The sequence below is a fragment of the Manihot esculenta genome, chromosome 3, assembly GCF_001659605.2.
Source record: "Manihot esculenta cultivar AM560-2 chromosome 3, M.esculenta_v8, whole genome shotgun sequence".
In the NCBI taxonomy this organism is placed as follows: domain Eukaryota; kingdom Viridiplantae; phylum Streptophyta; class Magnoliopsida; order Malpighiales; family Euphorbiaceae; genus Manihot; species Manihot esculenta.
In genome coordinates, this window is record NC_035163.2 from 6,354,465 (window position 1) to 6,368,567 (window position 14,103).

Genomic DNA, 14,103 nt, shown 5'->3' on the forward strand with positions numbered 1-14,103 from the left:
TCTTATGTAACGCTTGAACATATTTTTATATATTTTTTTACTTAACATTTTAGGTTATAGGTTGGAGTGTATATTATGAGACTTATCGATTGGGCTATAATTTATCCTAACTTATTAAAATTTTCTTGGATTAAATATTATTAATATTATTTGATTTAAAAATAAACATCCATCAAAATATTAAACAAATGTTTCTTTAATAATTTAATAATGTATTTTTTTTTCAAATATAATATTCTCCCAAATAGAAGGTCAAAGAAAAAAAAAAGTCATTTGTAATAGTCTTTTTAAGTCCTCTGTACAAACTCAACCTAAAAGTAAGAAAACCTAACTAAAATTGGAGGTTCTTACCCGAGCAAGAAGGATTCGAAAAATCAAGTGCAAGACCTTATTACTTAGAAAATGCTCGTTTGAAAACTTGAGGGAAGTGGTTGTAAATTAAAATCAAATAAGAAGCACAACCGATAATAATTATGGGCACATTTTTAACACAGGCGAGAGAGAAGAGGCACAACAACTAAAGAATTTTAATGTCTGACTAGATAAAACTCAAATTATCTCAATTTCGTCTACCGAAAAGACTGAAAAACCAAATTAAGGGCGGTGTTATGAGCCTCCTTATAGATATCCGAAACCAAACAACATAAACAACTTTCGAAACATAGTAAAATCAACCACATCAACCAATATGCTAGAATTCTATCTAAAAAACAAAAGTAATAAAATAGAAGCGTAATAAAATAGAAGCACAATAAAGCAATATCTCTAGTACAAACTCTATGATTTTTTTCACCAATAATCAAATAATAAATAAAAAAAACCTAAAAATGCCACTAAAAAATGGTGAGGAAACTCATTTCTGGACGGAAATTGATGAGACTACCGGACTTATTATCGGAAAATGAAAAATGAAAGAGAAAAATGGGAGTGAACTCCCTCTAGAAAACCGTAGAGAGAGGGGTTCGTCCATTTATATATAATTAGTTAATAATGCAAAATTTACAGATACATTCGTGCATGCAATGTAATATTCTCTATTTATGATAGTATCAACATATCTTCTCTCAATTTCTCTCCTCTGTTGAAAAGGAGAGAAAAATCAGTACAAGATAAAATTTTAAAAAGGAGAGAAAAATCAATTTCTCCTCTCACATCACCTTCTTCTCGCTCTTGGTACTGATACAAACCCCCTTTTCATTTCCCTCCACAGATCTCCAAATTCCCACTCACCAAACCCTAATAAATTTCTCTCTCTACAGCTCTGTGTCATTTCTTTGTCTATCTATTTCAACTCTTTGATTGAATTTATCCGATGATTCTAGAACCTTCATGAATCTCTGCACCTTCATGGACCTAACGTACCACCACCACCACCGCCACCACCATCACCACCGTCGACATCCATCTTACGATGCCTGAGCTGCGTAGCCTAGCACGCAGAAGTCGGGACCCTGCCAAACCTACCCGGAACCGGAATCCGATTAAGCTTACTGTACAGACTAGCCAGAGAAACGCCGCTGAGAACAAGGGGAAGAATAACGCGATCGTTGTTGATGATAAGAATAATATTGTGAACCTTGAAACGACACCATTGCAAGAGCAACCTAGGGCTTTTAGAGAGGAGGTTGCAGAGAAGACAATGGATGAGTGCGAAAGCGGCGGCCACAGCGGCGAGAAGGGCCTCGGTGCTGAGGACGAGGGAAGCACGGCTCCGCTTCCTGAGAAGGTGACTTTTTTCCTTTGTTTTTGATTTTTGCCTTTTTGTTCTGTTTTTAAAAATTTTCCTTCTTGGATGATGGGAAAAAGGATAGTGAAGGAGAAATAGCAGATTAGATGTTTCCCTTTTTTCCGCTGCTTTTCACAATAATTTTAAACGTATTTTAGTAATATGTTGAGCTGATAAGAAAAATGGTAATGGGATTAGTATTTTTAATCTGTTTTCTTTCTGTTTGAAAACCAAAAACTTGTGTTTATAGATTTATAGTTTTTATTTTTCTATTTGTGTTTCGGAATTTTCTGATTTTGTTTGTTTTGCACCATTTGGATGTTTTAAATGGAAGGTTTCCTTGATTCGAACCAAATGGATTGAAGGAAAAATGAATTCTTATTTGATTAATTGTATTTTTTATTTTGTTGTTTATCTTGAGCTTATTTTTTCTCTCTTAGCTAACTTCTAAATTGGACTGAGAATGACCGGTAGTTTCATTATAGCAAGCCAATGCATCTTAACTCTCTTGTTTCTTTGTAATAGGTCCAAGTTGGAGGCTCCCCAGTCTACAGAATAGAAAGAAAACTGGGTAAAGGAGGTTTTGGACAAGTATATGTTGGTCGACGCATTAGTCCCACTGCTTCAAATGAAAGAACTGGCCCTGGGGCTGTTGAGGTTTGCCATCTTTATCTACATTGTACCACAAGTCAACTATCTATTTTAGTTTTTCATATTGTTAACAAGCATATGATGTGTGCAACTTGTAGGTAGCACTGAAATTTGAACATAGAAGTAGCAAAGGATGCAATTATGGACCACCATATGAGTGGCAAGTTTACAAGTGAGATAGATCCCTATAAATTTTTGTTTTACATTTGACCCTTTTTATTTGGTTATTGCATTCATATGGGGTAATTGTCCAAGTCATGTTATGACCTCTATCGTCTTGGTTCTTTTTACAGTGCCCTAGGAGGCAGTCATGGTGTCCCACGAGTTCATTACAAAGGCCGACAAGGTGACTACTATATCATGGTATGCAATTGATTTGGCACTTTCATTTGGATCACATGGTTGTTACTCATGTTGCACCTTTTTTAAACCATCAGTTCTGGTTAGTTTTACAATATATTTAATGCAGGTTATGGATATGCTTGGACCTAGTCTATGGGATGTCTGGAATAACAATTCACATACGTAAGTTCCTTTTGAAATTTCCTGTTGAATTCTGTTCAATTCTTATATATATATATATATATATATATATATTATGATCTACAAAATTTTTGTGAGTGAACCTGTCAGTTAACTGTTTTTGATATATATGGCATTAACTATTTCACTTTCCTACTTCAGGATGTCCATTGAAATGGTTGCTTGCATTGCCATTGAAGCAATATCTATACTAGAGAAGATGCATTCTAGAGGGTAATTCTTTTTAATACCAAATTCTGTTATATGATAATGCTTTTCTTATCTGTATGCACTTCTATTTTTTCTGGCCGGAACATGCTTTGTTTTCCCCATTTATTGCTAAGATTTTAGATGTTGAGGGATCCCATAGGATTATATGTTTTGATTGACTGCTTGATGATCCTATAGAGATGGATGGGATAGTGTCAATACTCCTAGTCTATTCAGCTTGGTTACTTGTTAATTAATGTACAGTCAGCAGTCAAGTGGCTTGAGGCTCTCTTGGATCTCAGTCTGTGTACATAAGGAAAGAATTGTGCTTTCTATCAGTCACAAGAAAATGCCTAAGTGGCTTACTTTTTTTTGATCAACTCTGAAATGATCAGTTATGCTCTCTGCCGCTCCTGTCTCCTTGACAGAGTGAGTTTGGTGTAATACAATTCCTTTGTTGTGGCAGATATGTGCACGGGGATGTAAAACCTGAGAACTTTTTGCTTGGTCCCCCCGGAACCCCTGAAGAAAAAAAGCTTTTTCTTATTGATCTTGGATTAGGTAAGTTGCTGATTGGCAATGCTTTTTATATGTGTGTGTGTGTGTGTGTGTGTGTATATATATATCTTTTTTATTATTATTTTTTTCAATTGAATTTAAAAAATTATCTTTGAGCAGTTGAATTCTAATTAAGCGTGAATTAATCTGAAAAATAGTGAAGAGGCAAAAATTAGTAGTCTTATATAATTTTTTTGCTATGTTAATACATCCTTTAAAAGTTTTAGTAATCATTAGAGAATAGCAAAGAAATACTTCTCCATCCACTAAATTTAATCCCAACTCCCAAGTCTATTTAAATAATGGATTGAAAACAAGTTTGGGTGCCAATTTGGTTTTGGTTACAATAATGCAAACTCAAGCAAGAGAATTTTGTCTAATAGGTAAGTAAGGTCTCACCTTTGGTGGTAAATCAGAATTAGTGGAAGATTTCAGCAGATTTTCACCAAGAAGCAATGAATTTTTTCAGAGATCAATTTATTGAAAGTTATAATATCTCAGACTATGCGCTGTGCCTGTGGAGTCTGTGTTTGTGAACATGCCAAAATGTACCGGAGCATGCATGGCCATTTAGGCTGTGCTCGTAAAGAAGTTTGTGAAGAGAAGCTCTATGGCACGGGTTGTGAAGGATTTCTGTTGTGTCTTGATTGTGCTATCTTTGAATTGTGAAGCTGTTGGAGCGTTCGAGGTCTTTGTCACCAAAAGCAAGATCTACTTTATGATGGAGTTCACCTAAAATGGTGAGCTCTTCATGACAAGGGAGAGCTTAGCTACCTGCCAAGATCTATTGATTAAAATTGTTGTTTCCTGGGTTTCTAGCAACCAAAAGAGTTTTTAATTTTCTTTAATAAACTATTGGAATGATTAAAATCTAAAGCATTTTTTTAAAAGAAAATAATAAAATACTTTAATTGCTCAAAAAGATATTCAATTGACCAAAGACAAATGGACCAGTCAGTTGTACACTTGTAAATAGTTCAGGGGTGTTCATATGATTTGGTTCTTCCCTTGTATCATACTTTTTTGGCAGATGAAACATGGATGATTCTGTAATTTTCTTTTCTGTTTGGATATGCAGCAACCAGATGGCGGGATAGTTCAACTGGCCTGCATGTTGAATATGATCAACGTCCTGACATTTTTAGGTAGATGAAAACTGTTCTCAAGCTATGCTGGGAGATAAACATATCCTTTTCATTTCCAATTTTGACATATAGGTGGTCAATTGTCATTGTCGTGCAGGGGAACAGTACGGTATGCTAGTGTTCATGCTCATCTTGGTAGAACTGGTAGCCGGAGAGATGACTTAGAGTCTCTTGCTTACACGCTTATTTTTCTTCTCCGTGGTCGGTTGCCTTGGCAGGGATATCAGGTTTCCATATTCTTAATTTCATGGGTTTATGTTTATGTTTAACTTTTTAGTCATTTGACAAAGTGCCTTTTTTAGGGGGAAAATAAAGGGTTCCTAGTTTGCAAGAAGAAGATGGCCACTTCCCCGGAAACTTTGTGTTGCTTCTGCCCTCAGCCTTTTCGTCAGTTTGTTGAGTATGTGGTAAATTTAAAATTTGACGAGGAACCCAATTACGCTAAATATATCTCCCTTTTTGATGGGATTGTTGGTCCAAACCCTGATATTAGGCCAATAAACACTGATGGTGCCCAAAAGGTAGCTTTGATTCTTGACATTTTTGTTTACTAAGCAAAACATTTGTCTGTCCATTATCTGGAGGTTGCATTAACCTTTATATTTTTTATTGCAAAGCTTATTTATCAGGTTGGACATAAGAGAGGACGATTGACAATGGAGGAGGAAGAAGATGAACAACCAAAGAAGAAGGTGCGGATGGGGATGCCTGCAACACAATGGATCAGTGTTTACAATGCTCGTCGTCCAATGAAGCAGAGGTATGGATATGGAGCCACACATTGAAAATCTGCATGTTTTGTGCAAGTGATAGAAGGCTGATTGTTGATCTTTTTTTATTCCTGCAATAGATATCATTATAATGTAGCTGATATGAGGCTTTCACAACACATAGAAAAAGGAAATGAGGATGGGTTATTTATCAGCTGTGTGGCTTCTTGCTCAAACTTATGGGCCTTGATAATGGATGCTGGGACAGGCTTCACTGCTCAAGTTTATGAGCTTTCACCTTACTTCCTTCACAAGGTTGGTGTTGGTTCTCAAACATTGAACGCTTGATATGCTTTATCATGTGTTTTAGGGATTTAAAATTATTTATTATGTAATTTGTGAGGCAACAAGTTAAGTTTTTTGGTAACCTTGTGTGTGTTTCAAGGAATGGATTATGGAACAATGGGAGAAGAATTACTACATCAGTGCTATAGCAGGAGCTAACAATGGAAGTTCATTGGTTGTGATGTCTAAGGGTTAGTATTGTCTAGATATCTAGGACATCAGCGGTGTTAACATTTACTATTTTAACTTCGTGCTTTATTGTATATAGGAACCCAGTATTTACAGCAGTCCTATAAAGTCAGTGATTCATTCCCCTTCAAGTGGATTAATAAGAAATGGAGAGAGGGATTTTATGTCACTGCCATGGCCACTGCTGGAAGTAGATGGGCAATTGTTATGTCTCGTGGGGCTGGATTTTCTGACCAGGTCTTGTGACTTTTTAAGTCTGCTCAATGGAACATGAGAATTGCTTTTTCGTCAACCAAGATAACTTTTGTAACATTTTTCTTTTCTGTTTTGGCACCCAATGTTAGGTTGTGGAGCTAGATTTTCTATATCCTAGTGAAGGAATTCATAGGAGGTGGGATGGTGGTTACCGCATTACTTCAACTGCTGCAACTTGGGACCAGGCTGCTTTTGTTCTCAGTGTGCCCCGAAGAAAACCAGCTGATGAAACTCAAGAAACTCTTCGAACTTCTGCTTTTCCTAGTACACATGTCAAGGTTGCTGTTTCAGCTAATCATTTTGTTTATGTTTTGCTTTATTTATCCCTATTTCCTTCTTGCTGTAAAAGTAAATAGCTAATGTCCTATTTTACATTTTTTTTTCCTCAGGAGAAATGGGCAAAAAATCTTTATATTGCATCTGTATGCTATGGTCGAACTGTCTCATGAACAACTGAAGCTACGTTGGGATGCCACCATTGACGTAATCATGATTTTGCTCCTGTATACTACCTAGAAGACAGGTCTCACTATCAGTGATCTTTACTTGAGAACCAAGCATCCACTTAAGACAAAATGATGCATCTTGGCATTTGGGAGTCTGTGTATGCAAATCTTCTACCTTACAGTCGCCAACACATAGCACCTATTACAAATACCTGTGCACTATCTTTCAATTGCATTGAAGTAGCCAATGCTAGATCTTGTGCCCCAGTAGGAAGGGTTGATCTGCACACTGAAAAAAAAAACCCAACTTTCGTATAGTTTTGAACATGGTAGGTTGAAGGTGTGTGCACGGGTCATGCTTCCATTATTAACAGTATCATGATTTTGGGCTCTAGGCATTCTTAGTCATCCAGTCTGTATTTATTCCTTCTTGCTCTTTGGACTTGGGGATGGATCCTTTTGATCATTCACTCAAGAACTCATGGGATGTCTGAATCCGACCTAAGACTGAAGATGTACTTATTTTGTATACTTAAAAATAACAGTTTGTAATTTTTTTTTATCATAATCTTTTATGCTATAGCCTTGTATTATTTCTGCTCCCTAACATCCACTTGTGCATGTGCCCTATGGCGTGTCCTACTAATGTAGCTCAGTTATATTGAGCAGTAAATTGTACCCTACCCTTTTTTGATCTTTTGTGTTTGGTTCCTCCCATCAAAGATAGTTATTTTACTTGCTAATATGACCAGACTGGTCTTCATAATTCTGGTTTTGCAATCGAGTAATATGATGAAACCATTCAATTTTAATTTGTTTTTGTCATGTGAGGACCTATTATTATTTGGGACACTGTATTAAGTTATTAATTGCTGGTATAGTAATTTTGTTTGCAGGCTTTAGGAGGAAAGTATGACCGTGCTGGTGGCACAGTTGCATATTATAATGGTCCTTGTCTCTTTATGACATTTTATAACTGGTCAACGTAGCCTTCTTTTTTTTTTTTTTCCGAGTTGAGTAGTTTTTGTACTTCTGTTTGCATATAACATGGTAATGGGAGCATATTAGAATTGGTATATGTTAGAGGATCACAGGTTAATATTTTGTGGTCAAGATCTTCGAGGTGCAAGTGTTGTTGGCAAGGCCTCCTTGTAGAATTTTGTGATGCTGAGAAACAAACCTATCTTTCTCTAAGAATTTGTGATAGTGAGAGATGAATCTATCTCTTACTTGGCAAGTCTGGGATGAACTCTGCAAGTTTCCTTCGAAGTTGTGGACATCTTCTGTGGATGGTTCACCTTATAGTTATGGTGTTTGCTGCTAAGGACTGGGTGTATTTGCATTGATAAAATTGCTTTTGGTTTCAGCTACCTCATCACTTTCATTTGGCTCCAAAGTATCCAGCCTGGATTTCTTGGTGAAGTATGTTTGTTTCTCTGGTATTTGTTCTATTTGTGAGCTTGTCTAATGTATGTGTATCCGGTTTACATGCAGTGTAAAGTCTGAGCAGGAAGAAGTGATACATTCAGGTCACCTTTTGAACTGATGTGGTAATTGCTGTGTTTATTTACATTTTGAAATTGATTCTGAGTTCAGTGATTATATCTTTGTGATACATTTTTTATTTATTTGCTATTCATGAGAAGGTAACTGTTTCTATGTTGTGATTGTTTTCAATTACTTCCACTTTTGCTTGGGTTGACAAATCTGATGATATTTTTCCAACTTAAAATGCTATCTAAAGCAATTTGGAATACTACATTTCCAAGCATTTCTTTGTAAATAAATGCCCTTGGAAGGCCTACGAAAAAGGAGAAAGAAACTGATAAAAAGATAATTCATCCTTTGCATTCCAACTAATCAGTTGTGGTGGGCAGTTCTGTCTGTCTGACACCTAACTTCAATTACTTCAATATGAACATTTGTTTTCTTGTTCTATTCATTTTTTAAAATTTTCTGAAATAAAATTTCCAGGTTGTTGTTACAGAAACCTTGACGAGCACAACTTGCAAATTCTGTTCAATACTTGAGTATATTTTAATGTCTGTTCCAGATTGTTTCACCTTGAATTAGTCCAAGAGCTTTTGATTATTTGCTTATTTTGTTGTCGGTTAGAACAAGAGACGGGGATGTTAGCTGACACACATCTGCTTTGTGACATTGAAAGAAACCAAAACTTATCCCGCATTATCCCATCCACCTTCAGATTTTCTCTTTCCAACTTAATTCTCATCTTAACAAAACTTCAATGCCAAAAGTAGTTAAGCCATCTATATGGATATTTTTACCCATTGCATACAACTGGAAAATTTAGTCACTATTGTCTCCACTATTTCTTCTCACTGTAATCCTAGGTTTGCTCTCTGTTTCCTCTCTCCTCCAAGATGCTTATTTCACATGATTATTAGTTGGTTTACAATGCACATATCTGAATCCAATATCTTTCTTTGTTCAATTTTTTTCCCATTAGTAGATGCCACTTCTATCCCTTAGTATTAATTTCTTATTTGGTCCATCTTTACGTTTCTGCACATCCGTCTCAACATTCTCATGTCTTGCTGCACTAATTATGTTGCATGCTTCTTTGCTACCTTACATTCTCTGGTGGACATCATAGTTCATGCGAGTCTAAATATTTTTCTTCTCTTTTTGGAGATCTCTCATTTTTCGTTCTACCTGTAATTGAGTTCCTTAACTACAAATGTACTTCCATGCAATAGCAGCCTGTGATTCGTCCTATGATAAAATGATTTCCTTTCTGGTTACAGTCTAGTTATCATAATTATATTTCATCTTCATTTGCTCGCTCAGGCTAATGAATTTGTAATTGTATTATTTTCATGGTGTAGCCCTAGCCGCCGAGCAGAAGTTGGATGTATTAGTTGAATGGCTTAGGTTAATGAGTGAAGTTCTGGGAACGATATTTATGAATACAGTGCGACCTTTTCACAATTGATGGTGGATATTGACCCAAAATAGGATGGCCAATGTATTGGTTCACAAACTGCTGCTTGAAATTTTTCAGAACTGGTAGGGTTCTACTTCCAGTTGGGTTTGGCGTGCTTTGCCAGCATGTTTATGTGAACAATTGGATGACAATCCAATCTCTTATCGGTAACACGGATGGTGTTTGCATTAGTTTGAGCATTTGACTTGCAAAGAATGATGTCGTTTTTTCATGAATCTATAACTCTGAAGTGCACCATGTTTATCATGTTCTCTCTGTTCCCAAACTTCTGAAAGGTTATACTGTTAAGGCTGCTGTTTTCTCTTTTTATTTATTTTTCCCCGAGGGAAGGGGACATATTGTATTAACATGTTCTACTTGTGCACAGAATAGTATAAAGGCTGTTAATACACCAGAAATGAATGTTGAATTTCAGATTCATTTGTGCTTAAATGCAATACATAATAGTTTAAAGGATTACGAATAATTTTTTATAAAATGTGAGATTCTTTTCTTAAGCTATGAGATCTCTTTCACAATCAACGCTCCATTTGTCCCTCGTAAAATATTTTCCATCTAACAGTTTCTGTATTTTTAGATTTACTTGAGAAAATTAAGTTATTTCTGATGAAAATAATTTATTTCCTTTTAAAAAGGCAACGACCGGAAATTATATTTATAAGTTCTTTATGCATAAATTTATTTATTTATTTATTTTTAATATTATACTAAATAATAAAAATTAATTAATTTTTTTTTAAAAAATATTTTTTAGAGCTTTTCTGTAATCAGATAACTAAAATTTATTGTTAAATAAATTAATGCAATGAATTGGGCAAGCAGGATTCAATCCGGAAAAAAATATTTTTTTTAAAAATAAGTTATATTTTATGAGTTTTAATGAAATTAATGGATTAATTTTTTTATTTTTAAAATTAAATACTTGTATTTTTATTTTATTCAACAAGTAGTCTTTCTATTTTTTGCTGTTATGTAAAATAAAAATGTAAAATCTTTAAACTGAATATATTAGCGTAATCTTTCTATTTATTTTTTACTGTTATGTAAAATAAAATTGTAAATTTTACACCATATAATTGTAAAATCTTTAAATTGAATATATTTACGTTTACTCTTGTAAATATTATCTATTATTATATTTTAGTTCTTCATAATATAAAAATATTTAGATATTCAGAATTGTAATAAGAAAACTTTTATTTCACTAAAAAATTTCTTATTCAGTTTCCCTATTAAGCAATTGAATATTTTTTTAAAAATATTAGTTTAAACCTATTAATTAATATCACATATCAAAAAAATTGAACAATTAGAAGAAAGAAAAATATAAACTCATATAAAATATCATTGTCTATCATAAAACCATACTTGCATTTCAATATTTAATTCAAATTCACATAAAAATGAATATAATTTTATTTGCATTGATAAAAATTCAAATATGTGTTTGAGAGAAATTCAAACTCATCAAATCTAGATTCAACAAAAATCACATTTTTTTCAATTATTTATTTTAAAATCAATCTAGCAATCATATCAGTCTTCCAGTTTAATCCGTTCACTCCTTTACTCGGCAACCAAAAGAGCACTCCTTTATTCGCCAAACAAAAGAGTTGATCTTCGATCCTTTCTCTCTTGTCATTTAGGACCCTTTTAGCGACTTCTCTCCCCTTCATCTGCTTCTTATTTTTTGCCTTCCTCTTGTGAAATCTATGTCGTTGAAGCTGGCTTCCTAACCTTAGAAAAGAAGAGGTAAAACTTGAGATTGAAGAGTGCTTCAAATTATGGGAGAAAGGCATGTGGAGAAGGAAGATAAGAATGATACTTGGTATCCCATGGAGCACATCAACGAGAAATTCACTAAGAGGTTTAGGCTATTTAAAATTCAAAAACTATAAAACTTTTGTAGTTTCTTAACTTTGCATGTCTCTCTTTTTCAAGCCTTTTCATTTCTTTCTGGCATTCTTTATCTCTTAATTGGAACTTTTTCTCTCTGCTCTTTCTGTGAGCATGTATATGGTTGAGAGCAAAGGAGATAAATTCAAAAAAAAAAACATATGTATGCTTATCCCTCTTCAATCACCAACAATATCTGATTATCAATTTGGAGGATATTAGCCTTTGATTGAGAAATGAAATCGCATACAGTGAAGAAAATTTCCCCTATGCATTTAGAGTTTTTTGGGATGAGAGAGAAATTAGGGGGAGAGGATATTATTGAAGAAAAGGGAATAAGTTTTGATTTTGGAGCTCTCTGAAATCCTAATAACATCCATCTTGGGTGAGAAATTTTGCCTTATTTCTCAACATTTTATAATAAATCGTTAAAATCACCGATAACTAGCCACGAAAGATGTGATTTTATAATTAACAATTGCAAGAGATTCTAAGATTGCGTTTGCAGAGTTGATCTAAGGAAACCATAAAAACCCAAACTCGTAAGTTTATAACGGACTATACCATCAATCATTACTTTGAGATCAATGATGGATTGAATAGCTAATTAATCGAGCATGTCTTATCTTATTCCAGAATAATGCAATACCACCACTCAAACTAACTGGTCTACCACAAACTATCCCTTATGCCCAATCTTCTTTTGGATCGAATAGCTTATCTTTACTAATCATCATTTCCATTAGAAAAATAAAGTTGAGCTCGTGTTGAGTTAGTTGATCTCGTAGGGATCAAGTTGTATGCGAGTTATCTAGTCCGCGGTAGTTCCAACTTAAAATACTCATATATCTTGGCAAGGTCTAGAACCCGAACTCGCCCATCAAAGTTTTTTGGCCCATTTGCAAGAGTATTATGAACAAATCTGTCCTCTGACCCACTACCAATCGAAACCATATCCACATCCAAACCACCTTCCCTTCTTCTGTGCTTTAGGTCTAATATAAGTAAATGATAAGTTCTCATCTAAATTAATTGTTAAGGATAAGCCAATTGATTTTTGCAACCCTCATATCTGTCCTTTTTTCTAATTGGTTAGCTTCAGTTTGAATTTCTTTACCCTTAGCCAAAACCCTTACTTGATTAAGCTTATCACCATACTCATGCTTTATCTCATTGAGTCCCATTTATGCCCACAACTGATCTTCCTCCTTGAATCCATTCATCAGTAGTCGCACATATCCATGGCCATATGGAAAATATTCTCTAGAAATTCTAGCTAATAAATCAAATATTTTTGCACAAAATTGATCATAATGATCAATAATGTGACAAAAATAACAAAAAGTTGACAATTTTGTATATTTGAAATCTACCCATAACTATTCTTCCTTCAGCTTGGTTAACGACATTCTTCTTTTCAATGGAGCATGAACATCCATCCCTATCCTAATGCGCATGAATTCTTTTAAAAGCTTGGATCAGAATTCTTTTAAAAGCTTGGATTAGAAGTACCATATTCTCCAATATAATTACCGATATCTTTTGCCACAAATTCAAATATAAAACTTTCACGTAAATTATGCACTTGCACCCACATTTCAATGCTAATTCATATAAAAGTATAATATTATTAGAGAAATGTCATGGACTATCCTTCACCACTCTCTCTACATCCATTCCATGAAAAAATCGAAAAAGAAAGATAATGTTTCTAAATTTTTTATGACAATACCTTTAATCCATCTTCATATGCTAGTCATTGGATGTTAGAAAGCTGCAAAACTTCTAATCTTATACTTTCCTCCTATAGCTGAAGTTATTCGATAATCTATATTATCTGACTCAACATCATTCGCCATAATAATTTAAAGAGAAAATAGAGAGAAGAGAAGAGAAGAAGAAAAGAAATGAAAAAATAGAGATTGAAAGAAAATCATAGAATAATAAAGAATTAAATAAAAAAACTTGTTACAAGAACAAGAGAATAAGAGCACTCATCCCAGGAGAGGAGAGGACTTTCTTGGAGGTTTTGTTTTTTAAATTTATCTTTTGTAAAAAAATAATTTCACATTTTTCAATGTAAAATTCTTACTCTTTTATCATTTCCCCTCCAAATTGGAGAGAAAAATAAATGGAGATAGAAATAGAAGTTATTTTCCTTTTCCTCTTTATTTTGCTCTCGCTTTCCAAGCAATGTAAAGTGAAAACTCCTTTTATTTCCTTCTTTCTTTTTAACCATATCCAAACCCGAAAAGACTAATTAATAAGATTTTTAAATTTAAAAGATATTTTAATATATTTTTTAAATTTATTATAAATTTTTTTATATTATAAACATTATATAATAAATATTTCTATTTTTAATTAAAAAATTACTATTTCATCTTTATTAATTAGTCTTTAATTTTAAAAATAATTAGATTTTTAAAAAAATTATAAATTAATTCTTTCATTTATTTTAATTATTAAATATTATAATAAA

The 14,103-nt window shown here is 33.7% G+C and overlaps 1 protein-coding gene across 2 annotated transcripts; it reads left to right on the top strand.

Moving 5' to 3' along the window:
* Positions 1 to 1,009: 1,009 nt before the first annotated feature.
* Positions 1,010 to 7,350, top strand: LOC110610726 (casein kinase 1-like protein HD16). Of its 2 annotated transcripts, XM_021750780.2 has the most exons (16): positions 1,013 to 1,726; positions 2,252 to 2,383; positions 2,476 to 2,549; positions 2,671 to 2,740; positions 2,847 to 2,902; positions 3,062 to 3,133; positions 3,576 to 3,670; positions 4,746 to 4,812; positions 4,910 to 5,039; positions 5,115 to 5,333; positions 5,430 to 5,572; positions 5,663 to 5,837; positions 5,968 to 6,058; positions 6,136 to 6,293; positions 6,401 to 6,589; positions 6,701 to 7,350. In XM_021750780.2, exons 1-16 carry the CDS (start codon positions 1,412 to 1,414, stop codon positions 6,758 to 6,760), a joined length of 2,046 nt encoding a protein of 681 aa, XP_021606472.1. In that variant the 5' UTR covers positions 1,013 to 1,411; the 3' UTR covers positions 6,761 to 7,350. The 2 variants fall into 2 exon arrangements, 1 of the variants encoding a protein (XP_021606472.1); XR_006350181.1 differs by lacking the exon at positions 6,136 to 6,293 and having other exon boundaries at positions 1,010 to 1,726.
* Positions 7,351 to 14,103: the final 6,753 nt, after the last annotated feature.

Excerpts from the sequence above, each read along its gene's own strand:
- LOC110610726 (XM_021750780.2), top strand. The coding sequence starts at position 1,412 with ATGCCTGAGCTGCGTAGCCTAGCACGCAGAAGTCGGGACCCTGCCAAA. Across the intron at positions 1,727-2,251 it reads CGGCTCCGCTTCCTGAGAAG|GTCCAAGTTGGAGGCTCCCC; the intron begins GTGACTTTTTTC and ends TCTTTGTAATAG. Across the intron at positions 5,838-5,967 it reads CACCTTACTTCCTTCACAAG|GAATGGATTATGGAACAATG; the intron begins GTTGGTGTTGGT and ends GTGTGTTTCAAG.